The 19,259-nt window shown below is 44.9% G+C and overlaps 1 protein-coding gene and 1 long non-coding RNA gene across 2 annotated transcripts in view; one reads left to right on the forward strand and one right to left on the reverse strand.

Moving 5' to 3' along the window:
* The window catches only part of SUSD3 (sushi domain containing 3), a 55,006-nt gene extending 50,994 nt beyond the window's left edge, over positions 1–4,012 (reverse strand). The window contains exon 1 of the mRNA XM_080996844.1: positions 1,198–4,012. Coding sequence (XP_080852970.1) covers positions 1,198–1,285 — 88 coding nt within the window. The 5' untranslated portion in view covers positions 1,286–4,012. The remainder of the gene's footprint in view (positions 1–1,197) is intronic.
* Positions 4,013–9,040: 5,028 nt separating this feature from the next.
* Positions 9,041–11,046, forward strand: LOC308470310. Its single transcript, XR_013982359.1, has 2 exons — positions 9,041–9,444; positions 10,397–11,046. It is a non-coding gene; the product is annotated as an uncharacterized lncRNA (long non-coding RNA).
* Positions 11,047–19,259: the final 8,213 nt, after the last annotated feature.

Consider the following 19,259-nt stretch of genomic DNA (forward strand, 5'->3'; position numbering starts at 1 on the left):
CGCCTAAGTCACTCCTCTGATCTGATATGGGTTACCCAAAAATACAGCCTGAAGTGCATGTCAGATTTGGGGGCCTCTTCATAGGTTCCAAACACCCCCACCAAAAGCTCAATCCAACATTTATTTCACTGCAGGGAAATGTTTCCTATACAGGAGAAGAGTCGTGCAGGATACATACAGCAGAGGATACCTTGAATGCCTCTGAAATCTGCATCCTGATCTCTCTGTGAATCTGGAGGCGGTATTGCAGACAACTCACTGTCTCTAAACTTCTCCCTAAGCCTATAAAATAAGAAGGTGGCCTGTCTCATGAGGATGGGGTAAATGAGATAGAAACAAAAGGAGCTACCTTATACAGAGTAGTACCTTTGAGAACAGTAGCAGCTCTCCAGAATTATTTCCCAGGGTTGCCTAGAGAAGCTTGGGATTGAACCTGGGACCAAACACAAAGCAATTTGCTCCTCAGAAATGTTACAGAGTTTGGTTAGGCCCGTTTGAGGATGAAAGACCTCCGCAGGGCTTCAGGAGTGAGCCTCTGAAGGATCTTCCTGACCACTAGCAAACTTTGCATTGACTCAGCCCGCTGGTCAGTGCAACCCAGGACTGTGTATTCTGACAGGCAGCAGTTCCCCAAGGGCTCAAGAAAAGATCTTTCCTACCAGCCACCTCTGAACTTTTAAGTGGCGCTGATGGCAGAAGATGAACTCGGGAGCCTGTTCCATTCATGGCTTGCGCCTGAGCGGTGGCTCCTCCGCATCACGGAACAGAAGCAGGGCTCAGCCCCGGAACCTGTTTCGGCGCCAAGGTTGGAGTTTAACAAGCAACGCTCCAAACCAGAGTGCCTCGAGGCACCTGCAGAGTGCCCATCCTTCAGCATCGTGCAGTCATAAGGACGACAGGTCCTCGGAAGAGCAGCCCTTCCAAAGGAAACCCGGGGCTTCTCTTTTCAGGGGGCTCATCATGCCTACAGGGAAAGTGTGCGGGCGGGGGTTGTCTCTCTCGGGGTACCTGCCCAAACCCGGATGCCACACCTGGCTGGGCTTTCCCACCCATACAATCCAAGACCTCTTCCCTTGCCCCCCCCCCCCCAATTTTGTGTCGTTGCGCCCATCTCAAGCGCCAGGCAGCGCAGCGCAGACCCCCCCTCCCTGCCCCCTTCCAGGCGACCCTCCGCTGCCAAGACGGCTCTTTCCTTACCCGTGTAGTTATTCTGGGCATGGTTGCCGTCCTCGCGGATCACCACCGTCCTTGAAACGTCGAGGATCGAGGCAGTCGCCGTTTGCATCTCTCCGTCTCTGGACCCTTCGCACGACCCTCGGGGCGCCCAACCTAGAAGGTGTGCGTGCGTGCGTGTGGCGGGGGGAGGTAGGAGGTAGTACTGCCCAACGGTGAGTGCGGCAGCTTCAAAGCGGAGGTCCTCCAGCCCGCCGGCCTCTGGCTCTTCCTCCGGCAGCCGAGGGATCCAGGCATGCAGGGGATTCCGAGGAAGGGCTGGCGGCGTCGCGCCCCGCTCTTGCCGGCAGAGGATTCCGCGAGGGGGCCGTGGCAGAGGGACCCGATCCGTTCCCCGCGACTTCTCGCCGCCCAACTGCCGCCTCGCACTTCTCCAACGGCGTCTGGCTCGCAGCGAGCGAAGGACGGTGCTGAGCACCTGAAGACCCCGCCCTCCTCCTCCTCCTCCGCCGCCGCTCCCCTCCTCTGGCCCGCTTTCCCCAACCTCCTTAGCCGAGATCAGCAGCGCGGAGCTGCAGATGGCAAGATCGGCTGGGCTCCTTCCACTTCAGCCACATGCTCAGGGGCTGCGCGGGCAGCCGCGACGCCTCCCTCGCTCAGAGAGCTGCCAGCAGGCCTGGCTGGAGGAGGAGGGTCGCTGCCCCGTCTGGTTCCACTACTAAGGCTGCCCGGGGGAAACGCATACGGGTCGGGAGGTGAGACAAACACGCAAGTGCCTGCTGGGCTGGATGGATCATGGGCGCTCCGTGGGAAGGTTGCCGGGCTGATCCGGCGCAAAACGCAGACCTGCCCGATCTTCACACGTGGCTGAAGTTTCTTACTCGCGTGTAAGAATATCATGTGTGAAGACATCAGGAGAAGGCTTCCATCAGGCACGTGTCTCTGTGCCTGGGTGTTTACAAAAGCACAGATTTGTACTTTGGGCTTATACTTTGCACTTCCTTTTGGAGACTTGGCTTTAAATTTTAATTTTTTACCCATATATTAAAAACGCCCTAACGTTAATGAGTGAAGGGTGCTGAGATCCTTAGATGTGCACCTACTCGCACTTTAGAAAATGCCTCTGTGCAAATTACCCCCCAATTTGTGGAAAGGAAGAAAAAGAAAGAGTCAAGGGCAAAGAAAATGAATGAGGGGAAAGTCAAGAACCAAGGAGGATAAAAATGGTGTGCAATAAAGAGGAAGCATCGGGAATCTCACATATTTCTCTCAACCTTACCCAAGAGAGAACTCTTAATGAATTTGTCATTATTAATTCAGAGCCTTGGAAATGATAACCTAATCCCCGCCTGGTAGCTTTTGCCACCAGCTGACTGGCTGGCTGGCTGCAGGAAATTAATCTGATCTGGGCTGGGCTAAGTCAGGGCAAGGCCATCTGTTTATATTCCTGTGGCCTGATGATCTGCAGCCAGCAGGGTGCAATTTTCAAGGTAAAAGCCACCTTTCGTGAGAAGGAGGCCTTATCAGATCAGCAAGAAGGAAGTGGTGGGAAAGAATGCAGGTTTAAGCAAAAGCACCAAATGTAGCCACAGGCACGAATGCAGGCGAGGCGTTGTCTTTGGGAATCCCAGATCTGCTGTGGCCCTGTGAACCGAAAGCAAGGTGGAATTCTTGGGTTATTAAGTGAGGGGCTCAGACGATTTGACAATTTGGCTAGAAGAAGGGGAGCCTGGTTACTGAAAGAGCAATCTGCTTTTTGTTATTGTTGTGATGGTTAGATTGTGGTAGACTGCATACAGAGATAGCGAGCAGTCACAGAGAGAAGACCCCCAAATTGTTGCATGGGTGCGTAGCCTATAGTGTAGATGGTACAGTCTCCATCATGTTGGTTAGTGTGGCATTGAAATAGAGGGAATGGTGGTCTGTAGAAAATCAGCTACTTAGGAATTTCAATCTTAAAATCAGCACCATGGATTGCTTCTGAAGCAGTTACACATTTCTGTTGACAGATGCCATGCATGCTTGTGGGCACAAAAGCATGCAGATGTCTTAAGGCCAGAATAATACAGATTGTCCTGAACAACCACAACAGGTTAATAATAATAATAATAATTTATTATACCCCGTCCATCTGACTGGGTTACCTCAGCCACACCGAGCGGCTTCCAGCAAAATATAAAGAAACAAAACATCAAACAAAGCTAGATTTAATCTGAGCTCAATTTGCCTTCCATTGTGCTCCTGTGACATCACCAAATGCTCAATTATAAAAAATGAATGTGTATGATTTGTGTTGATGGTTTTCAGTCACTTAATTTCCTACTAAGATTCTGTGTGGTACAAATTCCTTCTTTCCCTGGAGACCCTGAGGAGGCTGAAGTCCTGACAATTCAGATCCAAACCCTGAGACCAAACTGACCTACTCCTTATACTCATGGCCTCTTTCCAAGCCTTCATTATACAAAAATTCGCAGAAGATAAACACAGATTCAGCTAGCAGTGCTAAGCTGCCAGTTTTGAGGGTAAGCACCAATTTGAAGTTTTACTGCAGTTCCCAAAGCTCATAGGAAGTAGAGTCCTTAGTCCATCTATCTCAACACTGCTGACACTGACTGACACAGCAGCTTTCTGGGGTCTTTCTCAGCCTTACCTGGTGATGTCAGGGATTAAACCTGGGACCTTTCCCATGTGCTCCAGCAGCAAGCAATAGTGCTTCCATACCTGAAAGAAGAAAGGATTGTAGTCTTATTAGGATGCTGTTGTTTAAAAGCACTGCTAGCCACTGGTACCACCTGAAGCACGAGGCAATGAGAAATTTAAAAAGACTAATCCTTCCCCACCACAAATGAACAATATTCTTACAGGTAGAAGTAGTTTTTGTATGTTTATTATGGTTGGTGTTTCATAAAAGCGCTTTAAGAAAATTCAGCGAAGGAGTACTGTCATTATTAATTCTGTTGCCCCCTCCCACTTTTCCTTTGAGGAGCTCAGGACAGCATATGGGCTGGGCCTGGGCCCAATTGACCCTTGTGTCACACCTGTCAGGTAGGTTAGGCCAAGAATTGGTGACTAGAGCAAAAAAAAAAAATATTTTTTAAAAAATTGTCCAGTAGCACACAAAGCTCATACCCAGAACTTCTTAGTTGGTCTCTAAGGTGCTACTGGACAATTTAAAAAAAAGTTTTGACTGCATCAGACCAACACTGCTACCTTCCTGACTAGAGCCAAGTCACTCACAGGACAGAGATGGGGAACCTCATGTTCTGGGGCTGGCTATGGCCCTCCACATCTCTTTCCCAGGCCCTCCTCATGCCACATATCCTCCATTTCTCTCCTGGATGGAGAATAGAGAGGGGTGCATCCTGTACAAAAGCACCATTCACATTTACTTCTCTGACCACTGGTGCTTCTGATACCACCAACCATGACATGAGACACCCCCAGAAGATGGCCAGAAAGCAATGTGGCCCTCACCCCCCAACACTGCTGTAGGAGATTTGAATGCTCCCATCCAGCTGTAGGAAGTTTATGCATTGCTTTCCCAAGGAAATAAACGTTGTTTGAAGGGGCTTAGCGTTGGCTGGGATATGCCCAATACCGCTACCACCCTTATTAGACATGGCCTGAAGGCTGCAGCCCAAACAGTTGTAAATTGCCATACTACCTGCACATTGACATCTATTTGCCTCATCACCACAATGCGTTTGTCAGCTTTCTCAGCCTTAGGTCATCAGCCCTGTGTTTAGTGCAAATTGATCCCAGAGAGCCTGTCATATTGAGGCAAGGCTGTGACACACAGCAGCAACCTTGGATGTTTGGGCAGGAGAAACCAAGCCACACGCTCCACAGGTCCAAAGCCAAAGGGAGACAGAACTAGTTGTGAGCTGGAACGATCAAGAAGGCTAAGCTGCCTTTTGCTCTTCCATCACAGCTACAGAAAAAGGCCTTTAATCTCTTGTAATTGGAGTATATAATCCCGTTGAACATTTTTTTTAAAAAATGAGCAGACACTAATAAACTACCAAAAACTGTTCATGGGAGCAGGTGAACAGTGTTCGTTGCTCCTGAAGGAGCTAGTCAGGAGGGGCTGCCAATACATTTTAAGAACAAGACAGTCCGTAACACTCATCCCCGCTCCCAAATTCTGTCTCATGTGGGAGCCGCCCACCTGGTTCTTTGCCAAAGCCAAGTAACTAGGTTTGTGACGGTCCTACAATGTTGGCAGGACCAGATAGGACAGAATTTGAGAGTGCTATTTTTGATTTCCTGTTCTTTCCTCACTTCAGCTTGTCTCTCAGGGTGGGTGGGTGTACTATACATTTAAAGCACATTTGCTAGCCTGGTAGTCACTTGAAAACTTGCAGCACTGGCTTGTACTCCTCATTGCAGCCACTCAGAAGACTGACAGTTTCTCCAGACAGCTTCTTTACTGAGAGTTCATCCAGATTTGATTGCAAAAACACCCTACATTTAAAGCACATCCGCCCCTGCTGAAAGAATCCTGGGAACTATAGTTTGCCCCTCACAGAACTACCATTCCCATAATTACAGTACAGTTCCCAGGACTCTTTGGGAGGAAACTGTGCTTCAAACATTTGATGCGTATGCGGCCATAGTTTGGTCTGCCAACTTATCCTGAATTCCTGCTACATGAAATGTTGACTTGCAACAATATCTTTCTGCAAAAATATGCTGTGTTGTCATTTTTCCTACCAAAGAATAGTGACATTTTAAATACTGAGCATTGCTGAAGGACCAGTGTCATCTTAGAAGCGGCTGTCAGCGATATAAAAGAGGCTGTCTTTCCTTTCTTATTCTTTCTCCATGGAACAATGTGAGGCTAGCCAGCTGATCAAAGGCGCCTTCTTTCACATGTAAATCCAAAGGGATGGGAGATTGGCAGTGCTGCTTCTTACACAGTGATTTCCAAACTGGGTTCTCCAGACTTTATACAGTTATGGGTTACAATGAAATGTAACTCATTGTGTTATACAAATCTTTGGCACAGCTGCATTTGGAATACAGTGGTACCTCAGGTTAAGTACTTAATTCGTTCCGGAGGTCCGTACTTAACCTGAAACTGTTCTTAACCTGGAGCACCACTTTAGCTAATGGGGCCTCCTGCTGCCGCTGTGCCGCCGGAGCACGATTTCTGTTCTTATCCTGAAGCAAAGTTCTTAACCTGAAGCACTATTTCTGGGTTAGCGGAGTCTGTAACCTGAAGTGTATGTAACCTGAAGCGTATGTAACCTGAGGTACCACTGTACTGTGTGCGATTCTGGTCACCTCACCTGAAAAAAAAGATATTGCAGAGTTGGAAAATGTTCATAATAATAATAATAATAATAATAATAATAATAATTTATTTATTTATTTATTTGAACCCCACCCTCCCTGGCCGGAGCCAGGCTCAGAGCGACTAACATATAAATAATACAATATGCATAAAAACAAGCAAGCAATTGATTAAAATGCATCCCAAAATTAATTCAAATAAATTAAAGTTAAAACTGAACAACAGTCGGACATTGTCGTAGTAACATCACAGGAAACAACGTGGAAGTTCAAATCCACCATGATAAGGAACAGATGGAACTCCTATCTTCAATGGATAGAAACTACTGGAACAAAAGACATTTGGTGGAAACTAAAGATGCTATGCGTGTGGCTGAGGATAATTGTTTGAACCCTTCCAATAGATATTGCAGGGGGGGAAGGGAGGGGAAGGAAAAATTGTACGGGAAAATTAAAAATTGGAAGGAGATAATATAATGTATGTAAAAATCCTGAAATAAAATTTTTTTAAAGTTTTTAAAAAAGTTAAAACTGAACAAATGGCAACCCTCAGGTTAAAATTGAAAGCGGTTAATACAACCAGAATTATCAAGGAGATGGAGCAAGCAAAGACCCTGTGAAGAAAGGTTGCCACATTTGGACTTGATAGTTTATAGAAAAGACAAGTAAGAGGTGACATGAAATAAGCTTAGAAAATTATGCCTTGCATCTAGAAAGTGGACAGAGAATAGTTCTTCCTCTCTGAAAACACTAGAACTCATAGACATCCAATGAAGCTGAATGATTCAGGACAGATAGAAACAGGAATCTATTCATGCAGTACATAAACAATGGAACTCACTGCCGCAGAAGGTTGTGATGGCTAACAATCTGGATGACTTTAAAAGTAGATTAGGCAAATTCATGGAGGATAAGTCTATCAATGGCTACTGGTCATGGTGGAGGCAATGCTTCTGAAAACCACAGGAGGGGAGAGTGTGCTTGTGTCCAGTCCTACTTGGAGGCTTCCCACAGGTATTTGGTTGGCCACTGTGAGAACAGGTCCAGATGGGCTATTGGCCTAATCCAGAGGGGTCACCTTGTGTCCTTATGTGACCCTGAACTGACATAAAATCCATACAAATGTTTAAAATCTGTAAAAGACTTTGACAAACATACCCAGCAACCAACAAATCCCCATTTAGGCACAGTGCTTGCTGGGTGATTGTGGGGGGGAACAAGCAGTCACCATTACATAGCCTGACCCATCTCACTGGTATACTGTTACGAGGATGATAGCTGCCAGCCTAGACTCCTTGGAGGAAGAGCAGAATGGAAATGTACCGTATTTTTCGCTCCATAAGACGCACCAGACCATAAGACGCACCTAGTTTTTGGAGGAGGAAAACAAGAAAAAAAATATTCTGAATCCCAGAAGCCAGAACAGCAAGAGGGAGTGCTGCTCAGTGAAAGCAGCAATCCCTCTTGCTGTTCTGGCTTCTGGGATAGCTGCACAGCCTGCATTCGCTCCATAAGACGCACACACATCTCCCCTTACTTTTTATGAGGGAAAAAGTGAGTCTTATAGAGCAAAAAAATACGGTAATTTTAAAAAAGGTATATGAACATGCCTTTTTCTGCAAATCAATGACATTATATGTTCCAAAACAAGCAATGCAGACTGCTTTATACTGTTTACTTTATTCATTTTGGCCCCTTGTCAATGATAAATGGGGAAAATTCTGCTATATAGCATCCGTCCTTGCTCCCATCCGACCTCCCTAGAAGCATCCCTTTTGCATTCCGTTTTTGCCTCTGTCATCACTTCTTAAATGGTAAAATATTCATCCAAGGCTTTTCTCACTTCCTCTAGATTTTCATTTTGGGATTAGCACCTTGACTGGCGTTTCAGAGGCCTACGGCACATTAAGGGGAGGGTGGAATAATGTGTGTGTGTGCGCGCACACACACACACACCTTCACCATTTGGAATTGCGCAGCGCACACTTTTATTTTTGAATGAGAAAGAGGAAGCAGGAAGTGTGGAGGTGAAAAGAAATGGAACATCAACCTAGGGTCTTGCGGAGCCATTGCTGATCAGAGAATACAATATTGGGCTAGATCATCTACAGAGTATGGACTAAAATTCCCATTCACGTTAGCCAATGGTCAGGGATGATAGGAACTATAGTCCACTTTCTGAGATCACCATGGTGGCTACCCCTTGGTCTTGATGGACCAGTAGCCTGATTTGGGGGAGAAAACTACTGGAGTTGTTTGTATGTTGTTCATTTATCAGCACCAGAGTACCTGTCTAGGATGCTGAAATCCCAGTTTCAGTATCTCCAGCAAAATGGGCAGCAAGGATGGAAAACACCAGTACCTGAGATTCTAGGAAGCCACTAGTCTTCAAAGAAGTTGATCCTGGGGTCATTTATTAGTTGAATTTATATTTTGCCCTTCCTCTTAAAGGAGCCCAGAGCGGAAAAAATGTCCGTTTTTTAAAGTGTTCCAAAACATCTAAAACATTCTAAAACAGTTAGAATCATAAAATCAGAGAGTTGGAAGGGATCCCGAGGGTCATCTTGTCCGATCGCTTGCAATGTGAAAAACACTGAGAAACAATTACAGCTAAAACATTATTTCAGCCAGTGTTGTGAGATTGAGAGGTTTGAACAGGGGAGGGTTAGCAGAGTTAGAATGACTGCAAAACACTCCTAGTAATTAGTTGGCGAAGGGGAGGGTGACGCTGAGGTTGATGAAGCCAGTAGAATACAGCTTCATCTGATCAGCCACTCGTTGAAAAAGCAAATGGAGGACTGTGCTTGCTTGAGCTCTGCAAGGAACTGAAGCAGCCCATTGGGGTGGGATGGAACCACTACACTTGCTTACTGGTTGGTCAGGTGGAGTCAGGTGACAGGGAGGGTAGCATGATGCAAACACACCCGTGGAGCTAACCTGGCGCTCCTGCCAGTGCAACTGCATGTTTCTGTCAAGGTGAGTGTCAGGAGCAGGTCAGCAATAATTCACACGGTGTCAATGAAGTTAACTCTCTTTTTTCAAAGAAATAGGAACAGCTCAGGAGGCCAGGCCTTGTGAGCACGGCAACATTTCCCAGTAGGTCTTGCCCCAGTGAGGCAGCTGCAAGGACTGAAGGTCCCTGCCTTCTCACAGCTACCTAGGTCTCCTCCTTCCCCAGTGCCTTCCCAAACAATCAGAGACTCTGATGCCGTCTGTCTTTGCCTCGCCCTCTTCATACCTCTACTGGTCCTGGGAGACCAGGAGGGATGGGAGCTGGGCGCAGTAGGAGTGGGAGACCCCCTGGCTTCTTCAGCAGCCTGCCTCATCTCTGCCTCTTTCCGCCCCCCCCCCCCCAGCCTCCACTTCTGCCTCTGATTCTGGACTGCTCTCTGCCACAGCCTCTTCCTGCTCACTAACCATCTTCAGCTTCCGACACCACCTCCTCCCAGTCTGCTCCCTCTTCTCCCTCTGACCACTCATCGTCGTCCCACCACCAATCCCCTGGGGGATCGCCTTGGCCCTCTCCCTCTTCGTGAGCAACAGAAACCCACTCAACAAGTTACTTCTAACAAGGAGCACAGAGGTTTTTCAACATCTGTTATTCCTGTTGGGTTATTTATGTATTTCTTTATTATTATTGTTAAATTGGTTTAAGCTGTTCTTAATATTGTGTTTTCATATTAATGATTTTTTTAAAAAATGTAACCTGCCCTGGAACCTTTGGATAAAGGGTGAGTAATTAAGAATAATAATTTATATTCTGTGATTTAATACCATAATAAGGAACAACTTGGAATTTTATACATTTTAGTGCAGTTTCTCCCTTTCTGTTGCAAAGAAAGATTTATGCACTTTTACTAGGTTAAAAATTGACCTGCAAAGGTCAGTCTTCTTCCCCCATGTTTAATTTCTTCTGCTTTTTTTCTAGGATGGAGAGCACATTTCTAAAAAAAGCATGTGAATCTTGTCGCCAAACTAGATTTCTTACCTCTTGCATGCAAATTATTCTCTTCTGGTAATACAGAAATGGATTTAATTGGTATGCTATGTCTAAAGAAGACAAGCGCTCACAACTCTGACCCTTTGCTGCGTCAGCCCATGAATAAGCCAGGGTTCTCTAGGGCCCTCTATCAATGTGGATCCATCACTCAAAAGGTTGTGTCAAGGATGCTCAGCGGTCAGAGTCATTGCATAGATATTGCACATGGCACAGAGACAGCATGAGGAGCTGCTAGGAGGATACAGGAGAAGTGTATGAGATGGGCAAAGAGAGAGAGAGAAATCTGCTTTGAGATAATAATAAGAACTGTAATCACCCCAATCCTTATAATGAAAAGTCTTACTGATTTTTAGGAGGGCTGAGCAACTGGCACCGTGTTGTCTATTTGAAAAGAAGCTTTGACAACAGTTGTGCTAACTCGCTCTCCAGAAACATTTGTCCTTTTTAACCTTCACTTGAAAGAAATGTTTTGTCCTGTGAGATAAGTAGCTCCATTTCATCCAAGCCTAAAAATACCACGTTGTTTACTTAACATCGGTTTATTCTGCAAAAAGTAAAACATAAATCAATACCTGAAATTGTTATCTGCAATTTATTTGTACATTATGTTCTCTAGACTTGAGAGGTACTGCTGAGTAAGTATATGAGGAGGCTGACCGTTTCCCTGGAGATCTAATGCAGGAGGAGTGGACTTCGGCTGTCTGTTAAAGTGCTAAGTTGTGTCTAAACCTAGGCCAACCTCTACATTTTTAAAGAAATGCAAATACTTTAAAATGACAACAAGCCCCCAGCAAAAGGACGTGTCATTTTAGGAGCTGAAACTTAATTTTTGCACATTTCTTCGGTGAGGGGTCTTTAAAATATGTTTTGGGGTGTGAGGAATTCAAATCTGCTGTTATTTTTTTGTGTGACTGGACAACATTTAGCTTGGTAAGTCTACGTGTGATGAAGAAGCACATAAACTGCTTTCAGAAAACCAAAAAAATTTAATTTTACCTTCTGAAAATGTCAGGCAATGCCAAATAAATATATAATATAACTGCAAGTACTTGGCAATCATTTTAATGATTTCTATGCAATTATGAACCCATATAAATTAAATTATATTAATTTAACCGAAATTAATTTAATGTAAATCTAAATCTAAATTAAATTACATTAAATTATATTAATTTAACCAAATTTAACCAGAATTCTTTGCGGGAAGCCCTGACTGTTTAAAGTAATCTCATAGTGCTTTAACTATGTGGTGTGAATGTGGCTCAATTCATACCATGAGGGAATGTCTGAAAGGTACAAAGGCCCGATATCTACCAATTTATAAAAAGGAAGATATGAAATAAGTCTCTCTCGCTACAGGAAAGCGAATATCCAGCCAATATTTTTGCTTCTCTTCTTCTTGCCCTACAGCTGTGATGACATTATTTTGCCAGTTCTAAAGGAAGCAGGGTTGCAATTAAAATCCCATCCAGAACTGTAGGAGGCTTATACAGCAGACTCTGAATCTGAAACCTGTCCTTTAGTTGATCTCTTAAGGCAGCAGAGCTACTCCTTAGAATATGGAGCAGTCATTAAACTGTACCACTGGCGGGAGCTTCTGAGATCATTTGAGTTTGATTAAGCCGCTGAAAAAAAGCTCTAGGCAGAAACAGCCAAAGGGTCTGAATCAAAGCTTATCTGAGGCAAACTCTACAACTCTGACAAATCTCACCGGATTTAGTTGGACTAGCTGTGTGATTAGCGAGGCGTGCAAGTCTAGAGCTTAATCTTGAACCTCTGAAGAAGATTGACTTTTAAAAAAATAGATCACAATACAAAAAGGATCAATATATCTCACAGTTAGTGGGTCAGGAAGCCATGGGTGTTAACAGGAGCTTAACAGAGTTGGGGGAAGAAACTCTTGCATATCAATAAAAATTAGTACAAGCACAAGCTGCTCACTTTAAAGTTCATAGAGAAAATATTATTATATACTTGATGACCCCTTTACACATGGACTGACCTCATTAATAAGAATTGTATTTCAGATAGCTATCCCATTTGTATTGTGCTCTATAGAAAAATGCTAATCTTCTTCTTCACTTCAGGATCAAACTCTAGACTTTGGATGTCTCACTCATTGCACAGCTAGGCTGACTTAATCCAGTGATATTTGAGGTGTTGCTACAGACAAATTAAAAGCTTACCGATATATATATATATATATATATATATATATATATATATACATACACAAAACCAATGTGTGAACTAACCCCAAGGGAAGCTTTATCTAGGATGGTTGGGTGGGCTGGCTTTGGGCTTCTTGGATCCACCTTGGGGTTGTTGTTGTTGTTGTTTACTAGAACCCCAGATCCATCAAGCAGAGCCAGGTGCATAAGTCATGGAACACTAAGTGAGTGTTCCACCCACACAAGGATTTCAGCTCATTTCTTCCTCTCCTCCCTGCTTAAATGTGTTCTAGGGATTCCCCAACTCCCAGGAACATCCTTGTGCTGATGGGATGCATTAGTTCAGGGGTCAGCAAACTTTTTCAGCAGGGGGCCGGTCCACTGTCCCTCAGACCTTGTGGGGGGCCAGACTATATTCTGGGGGGGGGAAATTGAACAAATTCCTATGCCCCACAAATAACCCAGAGATGCATTTTAAATAAAAGGACACATTCTACTCATGTAAAAACACGCTGATTCCCGGACTGTCTGCGGGCTGGATTTAGAAGGCGATTGGCCCAGATCCGGCCCCCAGGCCTTAGTTTGCCTACACATGCATTAGTTAACATTGACAATACAGTGAGAATTGTATCAAAGGGTGTCTCTGAGCACATTCTAAGCACAGGAATTGGTTTTCTGTAGCAGAACTGAACTGAACTCACAGCCCTCCTTTTGCAAAAAGTCTGCTCCTCAACAAACCACACCCGGCCTAAGCCACCCACAACCTCTCTAACCACCAAGGAAATAAAACAAGCGAATAGTAAGAGAACCCATACAAGTAATGCTGACACAAAACCCCACACATACACTAAATAGAAGAATGGAAGCATAACCACCCAACTCCACCCCACTTACCTTTCCCCCTCCCCCTCTTTCCCCCTCTTCCTAACCTAACACTGCATGTAACACTAATGTCTCACAACAAATGAAACTAATCTGTAGAAAACACACACACACGTCTGCTCCTGATTACCTTTCTTCATTTCAGCAATTGTTATTCTTAAATAGCTGAGAGTCAGAAATTTTTGCAGAGGAACCAGAAATATACCAGTAGATTCATATCCAGCTCCTGCCAATCCCTAGTTTATCTGAGTTGTGCCCAGGTAGGTTCTACTTGGCATAGAGCCACTGAAATGAATGGATCTAAATAGTGTCCTAGTGATGTATGGAAGTGAGAGCTGGACCATAAAGAAGGCTGATCACCGAAGAATTGATGCTTTTGAATTATGGTGCTGGAGGAGACTCTTGAGAGTCCCATGGACTGCAAGAAGATCAAACCTCTCCATTCTTAAGGAAATCAGCCCTGAGTGCTCACTGGAAGGACAGATTGTGAAGCTGAGGCTCCAATACTTGGGCCACCTCATGAGAAGAGAAGACTCCCTGGAAAAGACCCTGATGTTGGGTAAGATGGAGGGCACAAGGAGAAGGGGACAACAGAGGACGAGATGGTTGGATAGTGTTCTGGAAGCTACCAGCATGAGTTTGACCAAACTGCAGGAGGCAGTGGAAGACAGGAGGGCCTGACGTGCTCTGGTCCATGGGGTCACGAAGAGTCGGACACGACTAAACGACTAAACAACAACAACATCATGCTTTCCAAAACTTGTCCTGATGGTGGGTGAGGCAGGGAGAGGGTGGTTTTTTTTAATATATTAAATCATTCCAAACAGTAATATAAGTACCTCTGAAAGTTTACTTTATGAAATATTTCAACCGTTCTTGTTTACCTCAGAGACGGAAAAGATCTAGTCCATTGATTCTAACAATGTAAACAATTTTGTGATGAGTAAATCATTCTTACCACAAGGGGTCCAAGTGCTGCCTGGAAGCTGAGGCAAGACCGCAACTCCAGGTGTCCCAAGGCTCACTTAGATCACTTCCAGCACAATGCAGTTGGAGTCTTTTGTGCAAGTAGCATCCACAGGCAGAAGGCAGCACTAGACTCTGCATTTCCATTGAGAATAGCCATGTTTGCATTTGGATTCAGTGCCTGAAGAACATCAAGCTTTAAACATTCCCTCAGCAACCTGATAAAAAAAAAAGAACACAGAATATCAATCAGTATTTGTTTCTTCCTGTGTTTAACAGTATTTGTTCTGCATCTGGGACCTGAAGGGAGCTGAAATTAACTGAAAAGGCACGGCAAGGCTAGATTTCAGTGTCTACGTCTTATGTACTAACTTGGCTTCTCTTTCTCAATTTACGTATATGATAGTTGAGGGTTTCTCTAATCTTAGCATTGGAAGTCTTGTGGGAATTGTATGTGTGTTTGGTCTCCTTTGTTTTATTTTAAAATGTATGCATTTAGCCTTTGGGGTAAAGAATGAAAAGATTAAAGCACATCTCTGCTGCATCCTAAAGACTCCAAAGTCAGACGATCAAATAAATAAATAAGCGCAAACATGAGATTCCCGCTTTTTAAATTAATTGTTTATAAGCCAGTCATTGTATCCTGCAGTTAAGCAATCCACTGAATTAAGCAAAAGAATATAACAGCACAAGATGAACATCATATTGCAACAGAAGCCATCTTCCACCATTAACAGAACTGATGCATTTCCTCATAAATTGTCCGGTCAATATAAAACATTTTACAAGTTATTAGAAACTAAGGACACCAACTATTTCAAAATAAGTCATTTAAGAGGCTTGAATAAACAAACAAAAAGTCTTCTTCTGGCACAACCATGATAGTTGTTCTACCTCCACGTTCAGAGGCAGCAATGCTCCTGGAATACCAGTTGCTGGCGATCTTAGGTGGGCAGAGTGCTGTTGGGCTCAGGCCCTGCTTATGGGTTTCCCACATGCATATGGGTGACCACATTGAGAACAGGATGCTGGACTAGATTAACTTGGTCCAGCAGGCTCTCCTTATGTTCTTATGCACCCAAAATATCACATATGTTGTCAAGTGAACCTCTTGGGGAACATTCTTCCATAACTTAGGGTTGTCACTATTGAAAAGGTCCTCTGAAAAGGCACTGGGGGTTGCCTGCTTCACTTAATTTGGTGGAGGCACTCCGAGCAGAGCCTCTGAAGAAGGCTACATGATCCTACATCCCATCTAACAAAGATCCTCGCAGCACATCAAAGAAATGGGCAGAATCCAGTTGGTCCTTTTTGGTGCTGTTGCTGCAGTGGAAGCATGCACTAATGGAGGGGGAAGAGAGTCAGCACCCCTTGAAAATCTATTCTGAAGGGCTGGGGAACCCTCAAACGCAGGACACTCTGACTGGTTGTTGTTGTTTTAGCCGTGACCTCTCCTCCTTCCTGCTAGGGAAGTGTTACAGGTGTCAAGGACTCTGGGAAATGTAATTTTATCAGAGCTCCTTTAATGTGACATCAGGTGCTGTAGGGAAATTATGTGTCCCAGAGTCCCAGAATCTAGCATACTGCTAGACCAACATTCCAGGCACTAGGGATGGTGATAAGGAAGAAGAGGAAGGGCTAAGGGACTTCTTTCCCTCCCCACCACTGAAGCAACAGCAGTGAGAGCAGGCGAGAGTAAAGCCTATTCCCACACTCCATGGCTTCTCTGTGGCTTGGATTGCAACCTGAGCTGTGGAAGAGTTATGGGGGAATGGTCCCTGTAGGAACTTAAGTGCCATTTTGAGTTAACCAAATTTGCATCCCAACGCTGGTAATTCTGAAGGTTCATCTCCATCCACTGCAAAAGGGACACGCCTTCCTTTCCACATCTCCTGTTGCCCTCCTTGTTGCCGTTCCAGCACAGCTGGATCATGTTGCCTCCTTTCCCCCCTTTCTTCCATTACCAGTAAAACCTTCAGCCAACCCTCTCCAATAACACTCAAGGAAATATTTCAGATAATGCATAGTAAATGCAAACTGGGACCCACCAAAACTTCTGTCTGCTGGAAACTCAATTACCTCTAAAGCTCCGAGAACACAACTTCAAGAGCTTCCTTAGGAAATCCAATATCCTCTGTATTCTAGTATTATCAGCAAGTTAGCAGATTCTACCACTAAACAGATCAAGAGGATTTGTTTCTCACAGAGAATGCCCCACTGGGAGCTGGGGGGGGAGGGGGGATGATGGGGAAGCAGGAAATCATCATGACCTTGAGGGCGGGCAGCTTCCTTAATCAATTGGCAGCATTCTGCTGAGCATCAGTGTTTTGAAGCTTGCAGCATGAGAGAGATCCTATACCTGTTGGGGAAGAGGAGGTGGGGCTGGCAGCAACGAAGTCACACAGAGGAGAAGTTTCTTGGATCAAGAGACCTGACAAATTAACTTTCAAATGTTCCAGAAAATGTAAGAGGAATAAAGAACTTAGAATGGAAGCGGCGCTGAGGAAAGTGGGTCACATAATTAGTCAAAACATAGCTTTCTATTCTGCACAGATTATAAGATACTTTTTTTACTTCTGGTTTTTGAACATCCCCAGCCATTATCCTCCTGGCCCATTTTGATCTTAAGAAAAGTGGTGGGGGCGGGGGGCGGTAGGGATCATTGTATAACACGGTGCCATTTAGAGCAGGGTTGGAAAACCTGTGACTCTTTCAATGTCAGACATCTGCCCCAGCCACTAGGACCAAGGTGAATGGGGATGGGAGTTGTGCTCCAGTGTCCTGGACTGGTTGGACGCAGACGAATGGTGGGAGGAAACTGCTGGGGAACCCGCAAGGGAGAAAGGCTCAGAACCTAGGGAGTAGTGATGGGACAATGTTGAGTGGGAAGAGGCAGAAGAGGGAGAAGACTGGGAGGAGAAAATGTGGCAAACTGAAGAGGTAACAGGGCTTAGTGAGCTGGGAGAGTCTGTGGCAGATAGCAGTCCAGAATCAGAGGCAGAAGCTGAAGCAGGGGGTGAGGGAAGACAAGAGGCAGAGATGAATCTGACTGGTGAAGAGTCACAGGTGTCTCCCCCCTCCTGCTGTGATAAGCTCTCCTCCTCTCCCTGTCTCCCAGAACCAGAAGAGACGTGGAAAGAATGGAGGAGAGGTTGGCTTAACGCAGGCACAGTCTCTGATTGCTTGGGAAAAACCCTGGGGAGAAGGGGACCTTCCATTTCAGCAACTGATCCATGGAACTGCTGTGCTCATTTAGGCCTGATACTCTGTGCAGATCGTGTTCTTGCTAATAAAGAGTTAACTCCAACTTGAATGGTGCTATTTACTGCCAGCTTGCTTCTGTCATCCAGCAACAGCTGGAAGACTGCTGGTTCCCCATCCCTGATTTAGGGAGTCAGAAACAAGTCCCCTGTAGATGTTGTTGGGCAACAACTTCCATTAGCCCCATCCAGCATGGCCATTAGTTAGGGAGGATGGGAGTTGTAGTTCAACACATTGGCTAACCCTGGTCTGCCTCTGAAGTGCAACAGCTTTCAAAGCTTTCATGCCTTGGCCATTTGCACTGCTAAGCCTTTCTGGAAGAGAGTTAATTTAGAGACAACTGAGGACTTTTTCACAGGACTGGCTTCAAACTAGAGGCCAATATACTATATTTTCCACTTCCCTGAGGTTTCTCCTTTTTAAAGACCCAGGAGTTGTGGTTGTTTTTCAGTTGCACATAACAACCATAAATTGCTGAAGAAGAGGCACCATCTCCTTGAAAGTTCAAATTTGTGTCAGCAAAACCAAGCACAGTGATAATCACCTTCCAAAAGTCCCTTTCAGACAAGTTATTCCCCCCTACGAGACCCATCAGCGCAATTTAATACACAAAGAAAGTAATTAGTGAGATGTTTATGCTAACTTCTATTCCCCCTGCAAACCAAGTCCTGACTTCTGAGTGCTCCGTAACCACACTGTGTCGTTTGGCAGCACACCAAAGAATGCTGACAGCCATCCCATAATTGTGTTAGCAACTTTTTATTTCTTCGGATCCGTTCATTTTATGATACCTTGATGCCCTGCAAATTCATAAGCTTCTTTGCTAATGACAGCAGCTGAAGTAAGAAATACATTCCCTGCTCTGGTAGCGAATAGACACATCAGCAACTTCTGAAAGTGCAGCCTATACCTTTGCTAGTGGCTGGAATAGGTCAAGTGGATCTCATTTATTTCTAGTTTATTACTCTAAATAAAACACAGTTGCACTTCACTAAAACTACTCCATGCAGGCAGTCTTCAGGAACAGTTATTTATTACAACCTAGCCCATGCCTATGCCTATAGTGAAGAGAGGAGGAAGAGAGGAGGGTTGCCATTTAAATATTTGGCCAGAACTGCAAGCCTATTCTGAGTGTGTACTCTTTTGGGCAGAGGTGGGGACGCATGCCAATGGTGGACTTGCCAAGCAATGAATTAATGTTAATTTTACCTTTGCACAAATGGCCATTTTCTACTCAAACTCACACACCACTCCCTACCCCCAAACAAGCAAGCAAAAGGCATTATCAGAGTTCCAGCTAGGCAAAAACACACAAAGAGGGGGTGAAGGTGTGGCCCGGGTAGGGATATGGCTGGGGTAGGACCCCAAAGGTCATATGGAGAGGCTATTAAGCACTTGATCTCTTGCCCAGAGTCCCTCTCAGTCAGAGGGAAAAGCAACCATCCTAGCCTAGGTCTGCTAGCAGAACAGAGTGTGAAGAGAATGCACTTTGATCATGACCAAGTGATTAG

This window comes from Podarcis pityusensis (assembly GCF_964106645.2).
Source record: "Podarcis pityusensis genome assembly, chromosome: 2".
Classification (NCBI taxonomy): Eukaryota; Metazoa; Chordata; class Lepidosauria; order Squamata; family Lacertidae; genus Podarcis; species Podarcis pityusensis.